Source organism: Liolophura sinensis, chromosome 3, assembly GCF_032854445.1.
Source record: "Liolophura sinensis isolate JHLJ2023 chromosome 3, CUHK_Ljap_v2, whole genome shotgun sequence".
NCBI classification, from domain to species: Eukaryota; Metazoa; Mollusca; class Polyplacophora; order Chitonida; family Chitonidae; genus Liolophura; species Liolophura sinensis.
The window spans coordinates 21699019-21714311 of NC_088297.1; the positions used below are offsets into that span (position 1 = coordinate 21699019).

The window sequence follows — 15293 nt, forward strand, 5'->3', positions numbered from 1 at the left end:
TAAATAATAAAATCAGATATAGAGCTTGCCATGTGAAGACTTTTTGTTAAGGTTATGACGAAATTTCTGAATTTAATTGTTTTATTTGTTGGCAGAAATGCAGAGGGCTGCACCCCATTCATGCAGGCCGTGTGTGGACGTGCATACAATGCTGGGCTCACCATTTTTGAGGCGGCTAAAAAACTGGCCACGAAAAAGGGAAACGAAGTGGATAAGGTGGTGTTCATGAGTATGATTTATCCACCTGGCTCTACGCTGGATAACTCCCCCCTCCACATGATCTGTTGTAACGACACCTGTAGTTTTACCTGGACAGGTGCAGACCATATCAACCAGGTTAGTCAGCAACCTGCAGATGGTTGGGAGTTTCACCCAGTTTCTTTCCATCATAAGGCTGTTGTATAAGTGAGATTTATTCTTGAGAGTATAAATTGCTACTCAAATAAATAAATATGATTTTAGCCCTCAAAAATGTGGACAAGTTGACACAAAGTGATTAGGGGCCTCCGAGGGCAAGGGGGTTAGCGCACCAGCACAGCGCAATGACTCAGGAGCCTCCCACCAATGCAGCCGCTGTGAGTTCAAGTCCCGCTAATGCTGGCTTCCTCTCCAGACATATGTGGGAAGGTCTGGCATCAACCTGCGGATGGTTGTGGGTTTCTTCCGGGCTCTTCCCAGTTTCTTCCCACCATAATGCTGGTCGCTGGCAAAATATTCTTGAGGATGGCATAAAAAACCAATCAAAGAAATAAATAAAGGAAGTGGTTGCTTGTTTTATTTCAGGACATCTTTGAGTGTAGGACGTGCGGTTTGTTAGGGACGCTGTGCTGCTGTACGGAGTGTGCTCGAGTCTGCCACAAGGGACACGACTGCAAGTGAGTTCAGTGGGACATCTTTGTGCATCATGTGGAGTCCTTTGTAAGGGATATAGGGCAGCTGAGGTGATGGATTTGGGATTTCTTTTTTTTTGGGGGGGGGGGGGGGGAGGTAGCATGTGCTATGTGCAAGCCGCACCAGGCTGGCTTTACATGTTGCGAGATGTGGTCTTCATATGTTATGTGGGATTATCTTCATATGTTATGTGGGATTATCTTCATAAATCAATTCTAAGTCACAAATGATGCCTTGGTAAATCCTATATGAAAATGTTAAAAATCCTAGGGACAGTGGTGTCAGTCATTTAGCTTGACATACATACATGACAGGTCATGCACCGATTAAATAGATGCATCAATCCTTCTCTCCTTTCTCCCCTCCCAGACTGAAGAGGACTTCACCGACAGCGTACTGCGACTGCTGGGAAAAGTGCAAGTGTAAAGCTCTGATTGCAGGGAAGCAGGGGGCGAGGTTTGAGCTGCTCAGTCAGATCCTCACTGAGACGGGGCTTGTCACTCTCCCCAACAGCAGGTGTGTGAATTACAGATGTTATCAGGGCTCAGAGCTGGCTCATTGGTTTAGGGTGTCACTCTTGTTATACATTTCTGATGGTATGGCACTGGTATTCTATGCCTTGAATGTCAGGAAAAAGCACTTTATGAGAAAGTTGTATGAAGAACATATTTTGGACCGAAAATGTGACTTTGGCTCAAACTACTTGTGATGTTTTTCTCTTAAAAAAAAAAAAGCCCCACTTTGCTATAAAATAGCACTTTTCTGACATCAAATGAACATCACAAGTTGCATGTGGAGATAATGACATCATTTCACTGTTTGCCTGTACAGTAGTTGAGTGCATGGTAAAACTCAGGCACTACAGGTAATTCAATCTCATTTTACTTCTGTTGACCATATGTGAAGAGAAACTTAATGAAAAATCAGTTCAAAAGTAAAGTTGACAATTTCATAGCTCTCTCACCTCTGTTCCTGGTTTCCTCCGGAGCTCTGGTTTCCTCCCACCATAACGTTGGCCACTACGGTATAAGTGAAATGTTTTTGAGTATGTCATAAAACTGTAATCAAATAAATACTGTAAATCTTCAACATTTTCAGCCTCTGTGGCACTTGTTTCAGTATAATTTATGCATACAATTATTAAATGATGATAAAGTGATTTGTGTAAGTAACTAAAGATGCAAGCTTCGTAAAACTGTTCAATAGTTCTCTAAACCCCACAGTCCTGTCAGAAACTTTCAAAATATTTGTTGTAAAGGCGGTCTGTAATGTTTAAGAAATAGGGCACATCCAATTCTGTTAGGTCTTACTCCATGTACAGGGGCCTCTCTGGCTCAGTTGGTTAGCATGCTAGCGGAGCGTAATGGCCCAGGACCCAGGACCCTCTCTGCTATGAGTTTAAATCCAGCTCATGCTGGCTTCCTCTCCGGCTGTACGGATGGTCGTGGGTTTCCCCTGGGCTCTGTTCGGTTTCCACCCACCATAATGCTGGCTGTCTTCGTATAAGTGAAATATTCTTGAGTATGGCGTAAGCACCAATCAGATAAATAAATACTACACTTAGATGTTTTCTCATTCACCGTCAGGGGAGAGAATGTATTGTTATTCCTGGTTCAGACTGTGGGGCGACAGGTCTCCGAGCAGCGTCAGTATCGCCCGCCAAGGTCTCGTCTCTCAGCACCTAGGAAAACTCCAGTTTCTGATCTAGGTAAGTGTATGTGAGAGAAGACTCAGGAAAATTTGAAGTGTGATGTATCATGATGCTCATATGTATAGTTCACATGTTTCTAAGGTTTTTGCTATTGGTCCAAATGTGTCAAAATTAATAGGCGTCTCATGTACGTCTTATTCATCAGATTGTCGTCACAGAAATTGTTTTTGAACAACTTTCGGATACTTTGCTAATAGCCCCCATCCCACAAAAATATTTAGGTTGCTAAAAAGATTAAGTTTGATCTGGATGTTTACTTGCAGATTTCAAAACTTAATGAAATGCTTAACTAATAAAACTTCCAGCTTTTAACTTTCATGCCAAATTTTCGTCTTGTTAGTGGATAAAGAAATGCCAGATTACAATAATTTAATGAAACTTACAGCTTCTGACTTTCATCCCTTCTTCTTTCTAGTGGATGTAGAAATGCCAGAACACAATCTCGAGCCTCCGCGGTTTAGTCGTCGCGCATTGGAGAGGATCCTTAATGACTGGACGGCGGTCAAGGCCATGATTCTGAGTGGTACAAAACACAAACAGGCCAGGTGAGTCTCCGGGAGAATGCTCTGGGCAGTGGTTGTTTTTTTGTTACTGACATTCGTCAATCTGACCAGTCCATCATCACTCTGTCTACTAATCCAATTCCATTCTTGGACTGGGAAGTTTCTAGATTCTCCTTTCCGCTGATTAGATCAAACGTGTTTGCTACGTGTAATTTTCCACATTCATTTACGTCTATAAACTGTGTCACACATAGGGGAACTCGCAGTTAAATTGCCAGAGGTTGGTCGTGTATTCCAGTTTCTCTGGTTTCCTCCACTCGCAAAACTGGCAGTTAAAGTAAAAGTGAAGAGTATCTTGAGTATGAAGTTAGTAATTCAAGAAATGAAAAAAAAATTTGATTCTTGATCAGATACATAATAGACCTTTGATACATAGCGGGTTTTTGAACTCGTTTCATTCTCACGAGACTTTTGATTTTGTCAGTTCACCTTACCAGCACACCTAGAATTTGTTTCTCTGGCGCATTAGGCGTGGGAGTGTAATAACACACCACATTTCTTTTTTCCTTGTGTGTGCACAAGTGTGTAAATCTGGCCTGTATTCTGTTTGGACAGCCCTGATGTGGTTTATGAGGACCAGTTGTACCTGGATAATCAGAGCGGCACGGCCAGGCTGGACAAGTTTGCTCACTGCCTTCTCTTCAAATGCAGCGTAGAGGTAACTGTTATCATGGCAGAATGTCACTGTGTTGATAAACAAAAACTGGTCAATTTTCCTTGTATCTTTAAAGTGCTACTTTAATCCTAAGAGACACCAGGTTGAAATAATAAACTGATATGAAGGATATTGTATAGGATAAAGCTAGCACCACGGTTTAGAAAAATTTACGATGAATAATGCTATTTAACCCCATTAAGTGAAGAGTCCTGAAAAACAACAACTTCGACAGTTTCCATAAAATTTTCCGGCAGTGACGTAATATGATGAATTAGGCGGATGTGTCGTTGAGTAACGCAGTTACGCTGGAATGACGATATGCGTGTTTGAAAGTACGTTATTTGTTGCTATACGTCAGTGATGGGTGATGTCAAGAGTTCTTGCACGACGTCACGCAAAATTGGAAATGGCAGAAAACTTCTGTGTGCGTATTATCTTCCTGAACTAACCACAACGGCTTTAATACAATGCATTTTTTTTGTTTTCTACAATTTTAGAAAGCAATTCTGGCTACATCGATCCTGATCATTTAACCTTGCCTTCAGGACATGTCTTAACACTAAAGTAGCTCTTTAAAGCCTATGCTTTATCAAGTGTTAAAACAGGTTGTGATTTGTGTATTAAATACATGTGTTTAAAGAATAAAATAATTTAGTTTTGTTTGAAAATACAAAAAGGGACAGGCTTTTTTTTTTTTTTTTTTTTTTGACCACATCAGAATGGTACCAGAATTACCACAATTTTTGAATACTATGGTGGGCTTTATGAGCCATACTGACAGTATCTAAGAACTCTGATGTCACATCACCTTTTTTCTTGATGAGCACGAGAAGGAAGGAATTTTTGGGAACATTATTTCAGTAACATTTTCCCCATAGGTAATAAAGAGTTATTCTGACATTCAGTGTTATGATTACAATGGGATAAACTTCCTGTGACGTCACACTAAACTCCACAAAACACACCTTCAATCCAAATGTTTGAGCGCCTTTAACTCTTTTCATAAAAATCTAAGAATATAAATGAAAATATACATGTGCATAGTTTTAAGTGGCCTATTTAGTGATACCCATTTTTTTTTGGTCTTTTTCTATAAGATAGCAGAGATTACATTGTACTCCCTGTCCACCCTGATGTACACCTGTTCTGGGTTACCCAGACGATGGATACGCTCCTCACACTGTACTCCCTGTCCCCCCTGATGTATACCTGTTCTGGGTTACCCAGATGATGGATGCTCTCCTCACACTGTACTCCCTGTCCCCCCTGATGTATACCTGTTCTGGGTTACCCAGACGATGGATACGCTCCTCACATTGTACTCCCTGTCCCCACCGATGTATACCTGCTGTGGGTTACCCAGATGATGGATACACTCCTCACATTGTACTCTCTGTCCCCCCCTGATGTATACCTGCTGTGGGTTACCCAGATGATGGATACTCTCCTCACATTGCACTCTCTGTCCACCCTGATGTATACCTGTTGTGGGTTACCCAGATGATGGATACTCTCCTCACATTGTACTCCCTGTCCCCCCTGATGTATACCTGCTCTGGGTTACCCAGATGATGGATATGCTTCTCACATTGTACTCCCTGTCCCCCCTGATGTATACCTGTTGTGGGTTACCCAGACGATGGATACGCTCCTCACACTGTACTCCCTGTCCACCCTGATGTATACCTGTTGTGGGTTACCCAGATGATGGATACTCTCCTCACATTGTACTCTCTGTCCACCCTGATGTACACCTGTTGTGGGTTACCCAGATGATGGATACACTCCTCACATTGTACTCTCTGCCCCCCCTGATGTATACCTGTTGTGGGTTATCCAGATGATGGATACGCTCCTCACATTGTACTCCCTGTCCCCCCTGATGTATACCTGTTGTGGATTACCCAGATGATGGATACTCTCCTCACATTGTACTCCCTGTCCCCCCTGATGTATACCTGTTGTGGGTTACCCAGATGATGGATACTCTCCTCACATTGTACTCCCTGTCCCCCCTGATGTATACCTGTTGTGGGTTACCCAGATGATGGATACTCTCCTCACATTGTACTCCCTATCCACCCTGATGTATACCTGTTGTGGGTTACCCAGATGATGGATACACTCCTCACATTGTACTCTCTGCCCCCCCCCTGATGTATACCTGCTCTGGGTTACCCAGATGATGGATATGCTTCTCACATTTTACTCCCTGTCCACCCTGATGTATACCTGGTGTGGGTTACCCAGATGATGGATACGCTTCTCACATTGTACTCCCTGTCCACCCTGATGTATACCTGTTGTGGGTTACCCAGATGATGGATACTCTCCTCACATTGTACTCCCTGTCCCCCCTGATGTATACCTGCTCTGGGTTACCCAGATGATGGATATGCTTCTCACATTGTACTCCCTGTCCACCCTGATGTATACCTGTTGTGGGTTACCCAGATGATGGATACTCTCCTCACATTGTACTCCCTGTCCCCCCTGATGTATACCTGCTCTGGGTTACCCAGATGATGGATATGCTTCTCACATTGTACTCCCTGTCCACCCTGATGTATACCTGTTGTGGGTTACCCAGATGATGGTACGCTTCTCACATTGTACTCTCTGTCCACCCTGATGTATACCTGTTGTGGGTTACCCAGATGATGGATACTCTCCTCACACTGTACTCCCTGTCCACCCTGATGTATACCTGCTCTGGGTTACCCAGATGATGGATACTCTCCTCACATTGTACTCCCTGTCCACCCTGATGTATACCTGTTGTGGGTTACCCAGAGGATGGATACTCTCCTCACATTGTACTCTCTGTCCACCCTGATGTATACCTGTTGTGGGTTACCCAGATGATGGATACTCTTCTCACATTGTACTCCCTGTCCCCCCTGATGTATACCTGTTGTGGGTTACCCAGATGATGGATACGCTCCTCACATTGTACTCCCTGTCCACCCTGATGTATACCTGTTGTGGGTTACCCAGAGGATGGATACACTTCTCACATTGTACTCCCTGTCCACCCTGATGTATACCTGTTGTGGGTTACCCAGATGATGGATACGCTCCTCACATTGTACTCTCTGTCCCCCCTGATGTATACCTGCTCTGGGTTACCCAGATGATGGATATGCTTCTCACATTGTACTCCCTGTCCACCCTGATGTATACCTGTTGTGGGTTACCCAGAGGATTGGATACGCTTCTCACATTGTACTCCCTGTCCACCCTGATGTATACCTGTTGTGGGTTACCCAGATGATGGATACTCTCCTCACATTGTACTCTCTGTCCACCCTGATGTATACCTGTTGTGGGTTACCCAGATGATGGATACACTTCTCACATTGTACTCCCTGTCCACCCTGATGTATACCTGTTGTGGGTTACCCAGATGATGGATACTCTCCTCACATTGTACTCTCTGTCCACCCTGATGTATACCTGCTCTGGGTTACCCAGATGATGGATACTCTCCTCACATTGTACTCCCTGTCCACCCTGATGTATATCTGTTGTGGGTTACCCAGAGGATGGATACGCTTCTCACATTGTACTCTCTGTCCACCCTGATGTATACCTGTTGTGGGTTACCCAGATGATGGATACGCTTCTCACATTGTACTCTCTGTCCACCCTGATGTATACCTGTTGTGGGTTACCCAGATGATGGATACGCTCCTCACATTGTACTCCCTGTCAACCCTGATGTATACCTGTTGTGGGTTACCCAGATGATGGATACTCTCCTCACATTGTACTCTCTGTCCACCCTGATGTATACCTGTTGTGGGTTACCCAGATGATGGATACTCTCTTCACATTGTACTCCCTGTCAACCCTGATGTTCTGTTTTACCCAGATGATGGATACGCTGCTCACCACGCTGATCAGAGAAATGCAGAGCGATGTCCCCGGACGGCAGGAAGAAGCCAAGATGGTCTCCCGTCGATTTGTGCGTTCTGTTGCCCGGATCTTTGTTGTGGTTAGCGTCGAGATGCAACCAATCGCTGGCAAGAAAACGAGGTGCAGTTTTCAGAAATTTAAAAAAATCAGAAAGTTTGTTGACATGATCATGTTACATGGTCATGTCTGCACAGGAAGAAATATTGGGAAGCGTTTAACTTTTAGCAATTACTAAGCAGCTCTCTAAGTTAATTAAGCAGCACATTAATTAAAGAAGAAATGTCAGAAGTAGTGTTTGGATAAAACATTTAAGGTGTCAGTGTTGTGCAGTTGTTATTACTCAACTATGTACATTGACCTCTGTAGGTCTCACTTTATCTTGTATTATGCGGATTAAATTATTTGAATACATAAATGGAATGTAACCCAATGAAATTTGAAATGATTAGGTATTTTGTTTTGCGTGAAGAGGGATATTGATGACCCTCACAACACTTTAATTTTCACCTAAGCTGTATGTATGAAATTCAGACATCCATTCAGACAGGTAAAAAGATGACGGGAACAAAGTTTCTTTTTGTGGACAGTTTACAATGCTCTTTCACCTGAAATGATTTCATTATAAGTATTTTCCCTGTCCTTTGATTTTTCTGTGTCATTTCGTTGCCCTCTTGAGCCCCGGTGGCCAAGTGTTAGCTTGCTAGTGCAACATAATCACCCAGGAGCCTCTCAGTAATGTAGTGGCTGGGACTTGATTCCAATTCAGCTCATACTGGCTTCCACTCTGGTTGTTCATGGAAGGGGTTTCCCAGTAACGTGATGCTAGTAGATTTCCTCCCACCACAATGCTGGTCGCCGTCATGTGAGTGAAATATTCTTGAGTATGACATAAATCACATAAAATCAAATGTTTACCCCCTCCTTTTCTCCCTCTTCCTCCAAAGCAGTGTCCCCTTGTGCCCCCCGATTACCAAACCCAAGAGGGTGTTCCAGGCTTTGATCAACATCGCCATCGAGGAGCTGTGCCAGATTGCCAATGCCCTCATCGCACCCGTCCGCATGGGAGTCGTCCGCCCTACAGCTCCTTTCTCACTGGTCTCCATCAGCTCAGAAGCTGTTCAGGTTTGTGTAAAAGTTTTAATCACAAATACAGGTGATAAAGTACTCTGCATTCCAAGTAAACATCAGAGCACCTGTAGGGTCAGTTGAACTCTCAGAATCTGGCAAAATAAGTGAAGTACTGGAATTCTTCAATCTACTCGCATGCCTGCATGGTGTTTATTCAAGCATATTCTGAAGGCATTATTCTGTGTACTAATTCTACTTTTTGTGAAGCCCTGAAACTGGTAAGTCTGACCAATGTAGTTTTGTCTCCAAAATCAGTTTGAAAATGAGGATAAATTGCGCAGAAAGTTGCTCTTTTTTTATGGGAAAAGGTTGAAAGATTAGGGTAGTCATGCCATGGAGGTCATTTACCTTAATAATAACACAAGTACTGACAGTTACCCATGTTTAGTATTGGGTAGATTTTCAGTATTTACATTCAAGGATCAATGAAAGCCATATCGGTGAAATATTCAATGTCTACCCCTAATGCTCTCTATCAAGGGTGTTTAATAAACCAGTGTTTTTCTGCGTAGTCATTCATGTGCAGGCCACCTTTTCTCAAGATTGTTTTGTCTTCATACTAAAGGGCTGATTCATTGATGGAGATAAACATAGCTTGAGCTCATGTTCCCTTATCAAGGTCTGGATTAGTCTTATTTTGTTAGCCATTGTATGGTTGCACACTTGCCAAAGTGGGCTTCAGCCAAATTTTCTCTTTCTTGTTTTTGACCATTAGGGTAGTGAGGAGTTATTCAGTGCAGACCCGCTGCCTCCCCGGCCATCCTCTGAGGTATCCGCGGTAACGCCTGATGTGGTGTATGTGCCTCCGGTTATCTCCCACAGAGATGTGTCTCAATCAGAGCCTGTGGAGACAGCCCGGGACGAGGAAGAGATTATCACAGCAGATGTGGAAGAGGTACGCTCATATCAGCTGTATCAAGCCTATCTGTGATTAATGACTTAAAATCTCGCCCCAAAATGGCACATTTAGAGGCAAATAATTATCATAATATATTAGTTTTGAACTGAAACTTATATTTTTCCATTAGGATATCAGTCTTCTCAACAAACCTAAAACATCTTTCTAAGATCTGAACTCTCAGAATGAGGCCAAATTTGCAATTTAGCCATAGGAGAAAGTTTAGGTCAGTTACTGTAAATGTTTTTGGGTTTGTGGACACTGAGGACTGTGCATAGCTTTTGATCTGAAGTTTTTTAACCTTGTCCACCATACTGACTGTGAAACGCGAGTTATGGTCATGGAGGATTTACCATGTGTAAATCAAATATTTTAACCTCGTCCACCGTACTGACTGTGAAACGCAAGTTATGGTCATGGCGGATTTACCATGTGTAAATCAAATATTTAAACCTCGTCCGCCGTACTGACTGCGAAACGCAAGTTATGGTCATGGTGGATTTACCATTTGTAAATCAAATATTTTAACCTCGTCCACCATACTGACTGTAACATGTCTGTTAGATGCCCGTAACATGAACATTTTTTTTCATTTTGACATAAAACATGGGTGACCATATGAGACCATAAATGTCTTGTTTTGGGATGGTGTAAATGGAAGGGAAATTCAACCTAAAATAATATCATCCACAGTATTGACCTTGTAGTGAAGATGCCCATAGTAGTTTCTTACTGTTTTTATGGGTTTTCTTTAAACTTCTGTCTAGATGTAAATTTCGTCGCTTTCTTTTCCCCCAAAGATATGTATATATATATATATATATATTTTAAAAAATTATTTATATATAAAATAAGGTACTGTACATCAGAGGTTGCCTTATGTGCTCTAACCATGGGTATAGTGTGACCTAAATTGTATTTTGATTCAAGGAGAAAACCCATCTGCTAAAACCACTTATGTCTTGTTTGTCACATCACCTTTGTTGCTATGGTTACAGGTGGAAATGGTGGAGGCTGAAGGCGTTGATGATGACCCGATGGATCAACATTCAGATCACGACGACCACCAGTCGGAACACTCTGATCAGGAACCTCCGCCACAGGAGCAGGACGAGGGTAAGCAACATTTCCACAAAATACATTCATCTTAAGGTTGGAACATTTCCACAAAATACATTCATCTTAAGGTTGGGACATTTCCACAACATACATTCATCTTAAGGTTGGAACATTTCCACAACATACATTCATCTTAAGGTTGGAACATTTCCACAACATACATTCATCTTAAGGTTGGAACATTTCCACAAAATACATTCATCTTAAGGTTGGAACATTTCCACAACATACATTCATCTTAAGGTTGGAACATTTCCACGACATACATTCATCTTAAGGTTGGAACATTTCCACGACATACATTCATCTTAAGGTTGGAACATTTCCACAACATACATTCATCTTAAGGTTGGAACATTTCCACAACATACATTCATCTTAAGGTTGGAACATTTCCACAACATACATTTGTCTTTAAGGTTGAATTTTGACTTCCAGGCTGAAGAGTTGACATCTGATTTGTGTAGCAAATCTATGCATGCAGTTGTGGTGATTCTGTAGTGTGATGTTTAAGATATGATTGTGTGACGTTTAAGATATGAAAGGAGGCCACACAAAACAAGAGTTCAATACATTGATCTCATCAGGCCTTGTTGGCAACAAGCAGTTATCGGCGCTGTTTGGTGTAGGCTTACATGAAGCTCATTAGAGACTATTTCCACCCACAAGTATGACATGTCACATTTGGAAAAGTTTATCGGGGTAACTTGCCAAGGGGAGATAGTCAGCTCTGAGCAGTCTTGTCCTCCACTGATGATACAGTCTTCTTACAAGGTTAAAGATTTGCGCGTGATTTAGCTCTGAGCAGTCTTGTCCTCCACTGATGATACAGTCTTCTTACAAGGTTAAAGATTTGCGCGTGATTTGTTTGTTTGTGTTTTGACCCAAGGCTTGAGTAACAAGCGTATTCATGCTATTGAAGTGATTAGGTAGAGTGATGTTTTTTACATTTTTACTTATTACTCGTTATAAATGGTAACTTGTCCATGGAAAAGGCTGGTATTTTGGGAAAGGTAATTATTTGGTCCAAGTAAATTCATGTTGATCAATTTTTTACCAGAGACCACCAGAATAACATCTTTAAACAACAAGAAAACAGTTGATCTGACGGAGATAACATTAACAAATGGATCTTGTTTTGTTTCAGCAGCCGCAGAAAGCGATATGGACCTGGATTTGCTTGCAGAATCTGAAAGTGACAGTGAAAGTAGCCACAGCCAGTACGCTAACCTACCCCGTACAACAAACACACAGCCCACAACAGCTTCAGAGGCTGGTACGTAAACCCAAATCCTTGGGTGTCTGCTGTGGAACTTTTTAGCAGAATGAGGCAGGCTAATACTGCTCCACACAGAAGCAGTAGTGCACCACTAGCCTGTCTGTTATTGTCTGTGGTGTGCTTATTTGTGCTAAAGCTGTATCTACAGTATGTATGTGGTTTGTCGGTGATTTGTCCCTGGTGTGTCAGTAGTGTGTTTGTGGTGTGCACTGTGATTTGCCTGTGGTGTGCTTATGATGTGCTGGTGGTGTGCAAGTAATGTGCTTTTGGTGTGCACTGTGATTTGTTTGTGGTGTACCAGTAGTGCGCTTGTGGTGAGTCTGTGGTGTGCTTGTGTACACTGTGATTTGTTGGTGGTGTGCCAGTTGTGTGCATGTGATGTGCTAGTGATGTGTCTGTGGCTTGCTTGTGATACAGTTTGTTTTATAGAGTTTGTCAGATTTTGTTGATTGTCTTTTCAGTGATATTTCACCATTTGCACTTTGTAGGTTCTGTGTAGCTTTCTCCATTTACCTTTATAAACCTCACATATGTCCTATAAATAAAATTTTCCAGCCTACAGCTTACAGACACCATTCAAATAAATAATGTTACACGATTGTGGTTTTTGTTTTGTAGGTATGGGCAGCCTGGCATACTTTTCTGAGGATTCCGGTGAATCATCCAATCAGGAAGAAGACGAGGAGGACACTGATGGGGGCGACAGCGAAGGTCGAGAAAACATGTCGTTCCTGCTTGAGCAGTATGAACGTCACAGCAATACAGGTATGACATCATTGCTGTGGTTGTCGACGTCTTTTTTACAGTGTTGCTATAACAACCTGATGTCCTTTTACTGCACTGTTTTGGGACCCTCGCTGGCTTGTTGGTCTAAGCCAACACTGTGCGCAGCCAATTGGCACTGAAATAAATAAACGCTGTTATTTCGAACTGAGCATAATTAAAGGATGTATGAAAAGTTGCCGTAAAAGAAAGACTATGATTTAAGGAAAATGGAAGGAATGATCTGAGGAAGGTCTGCTGAAACAAATTTTGTTCATTTTTTTTTTTTGGTATATTTTATATTTCTTGATAACTCCTGTATTTTAAACATTTTCTCTGTAAATGCTCCAGGATGAACACGCTTGAAATGAGGAACCACCTTAGGACTGTCATTTCGGGCTCTCTCCCCCAATGAATTGTTTTAGCTGTCATCTTGACACAACAGGCTACTTAGTTTCCAGACTGATGGCTGGGTCTTAGGAAAACTGTAGTAGAAAGCTGTTATTACGCCAGAATGAAGATAGCTGAGAAGATTTATGTGAGGCCCTCCTAAAGTCTGTATTAAGAAATGAAAAAAGCAAGCCTATCATGTATGCCATGACAGAATGTGACCTGTTGGAATCTAGAGCATTACTGGGGGGCAGAAATGCCGTACTCTTTGACCCTGTACCTGTGTCAAATTAGTCATCGTCCATCTTTGGATGAGCAAATTTGATTCCCATTCTTCACTGTGAAACCAGTAATGTATAAATGGAAACTAACAAAGCAGAAATAATTTCAAGGTCAGTGGGGTCATTCTTTCTTTGTCTGTTGACAGGTTCACAGGGTCAGAGGTCACTGCAGGCGCCGCAGACCATGCAGTGGGCCATCCGTCAGCGAGAGCAGACAAATCCGCGTACACAGACGACGAGTGGAACCACAAGCGCATCGGGTCTATACTCCAATCCTCGGACACAGGCCGCCAGCACATCACGTACAAATGCAGGTGAGTCCAGCACCCAGCAATCTGGATCAGGGCTGAATTATCACAAAACATCATAAATCAGTTTTTCATTTTTGTAAATTATGTCACTTTATGTTGGTATAAGCCAGTCTTTTTTTTTTTTTTAATACGTGATGAGAAATTTGTCAAATTTTGGCTGTGTTTGTTGGCGTTAGCGTAAAGTGTTCGCTCATCTGCACTCTGAAGCTCATTCAGCATCCAATGACAGCTAAAAGTAACATTAAGATAAATATTAAAGGTGGCATCTTAACAAGTACAGCGTATAACGAAGCCCAGGTTTTTCATACATGTTAAACACAATGCTGTAAGGGAGATATTCCAAGGTGGGAGACTCGTGACCAAACCTTATCTCAGGATCAGGTCATACCAAAGACTTTCAAAGTGGTACTTGTTGCTGCCTCACTTAGCGCTCAGTACATAGAGATAAGAGCAAGGAAACCGGATTGGTCAGCCCGATGTCAGTATGAAGTGACTGGCTGGGGCATAGTGCCTGGTGTCTTTGGCATGATACATGTACTACTTTTGTGACAGCACTTTGATGGCATGAACACAGTGTATGTACACACCCGTCATTGTCATATGACTAAAAAATTGTTCAATACGACATTAAACCCGAAGCATACATACATACAAAATCCATGACTTAGTCTCTTGTGTGTTATCAGAAAAACTTAAAGTGTTGGATTCAAAAGTATAATTTTTATTTATTTATTTATTTGATTGGTGTTTTATGCCTCAAGAATATTTCACTTATATGACGATGGCCAGTATTATGGTACGTGGAAACTGTGCAGAGCCCGGGGGAAACCCACGACCATCCACAGGTTGCTGGAACAGCTTCCCGCTTATGGCCAGAGAGGAAGCCAGCATGAACTCACAGCGATCGCATTGGTGAGAGGCTCCTGGGTCATTACACTAGCACGCTAACGAACTGGTTAGTGGATGCCCCCGTATCATTTTAAGGCATTTGTGTAATGAAGAAAGTAAATACAATATCCTTGTTGTTGTTGTTGACAGCCAACAGTACAGGCAGTGGACTGATCTACATTGACCCCCTGACTCACAGGCGCACCGCTCTTGTCAGTTCCACGAATCAGGAGAATGCTATCACCATGGCGACCACAGCCAGCCAGCTGGCACGTGCCTCGAGCATCGTGATGCGGCAGATCGCAGACCTGATGAGCATGACACATGAGTATCACGTGCTGGCACCAGGATTGCCACGTCTGCTGGAGATAACAGAACAGGACACGGCTGAGTTAAAGGTGGGTTGTGTTGTTTTGCATCCATTATTGTAAATCATTCTGGCAGTCAGATTTAGTGATTTCTGTCTCATTTATTTTTCCTTCCAACCTCACATTAC

General features: G+C 42.4%; 1 protein-coding gene across 2 annotated transcripts in view; it reads left to right on the top strand.

Moving 5' to 3' along the window:
• The window catches only part of LOC135463573 (E3 ubiquitin-protein ligase UBR5-like), a 44964-nt gene that overhangs the window by 24748 nt on the left and 4923 nt on the right, over positions 1-15293 (top strand). Inside the window, exons 26-39 of one of the 2 annotated variants that reach the window (XM_064740876.1) lie at positions 96-336; positions 784-875; positions 1261-1407; positions 2478-2599; positions 3018-3147; positions 3721-3823; positions 7698-7861; positions 8686-8863; positions 9585-9764; positions 10766-10883; positions 12034-12162; positions 12784-12930; positions 13745-13912; positions 14948-15195. In XM_064740876.1, coding sequence (XP_064596946.1) covers positions 96-336; positions 784-875; positions 1261-1407; positions 2478-2599; positions 3018-3147; positions 3721-3823; positions 7698-7861; positions 8686-8863; positions 9585-9764; positions 10766-10883; positions 12034-12162; positions 12784-12930; positions 13745-13912; positions 14948-15195 — 2167 coding nt within the window. The remainder of the gene's footprint in view (positions 1-95; positions 337-783; positions 876-1260; positions 1408-2477; positions 2600-3017; positions 3148-3720; positions 3824-7697; positions 7862-8685; positions 8864-9584; positions 9765-10765; positions 10884-12033; positions 12163-12783; positions 12931-13744; positions 13913-14947; positions 15196-15293) is intronic. The other variant, XM_064740877.1, reaches the window with a different exon arrangement.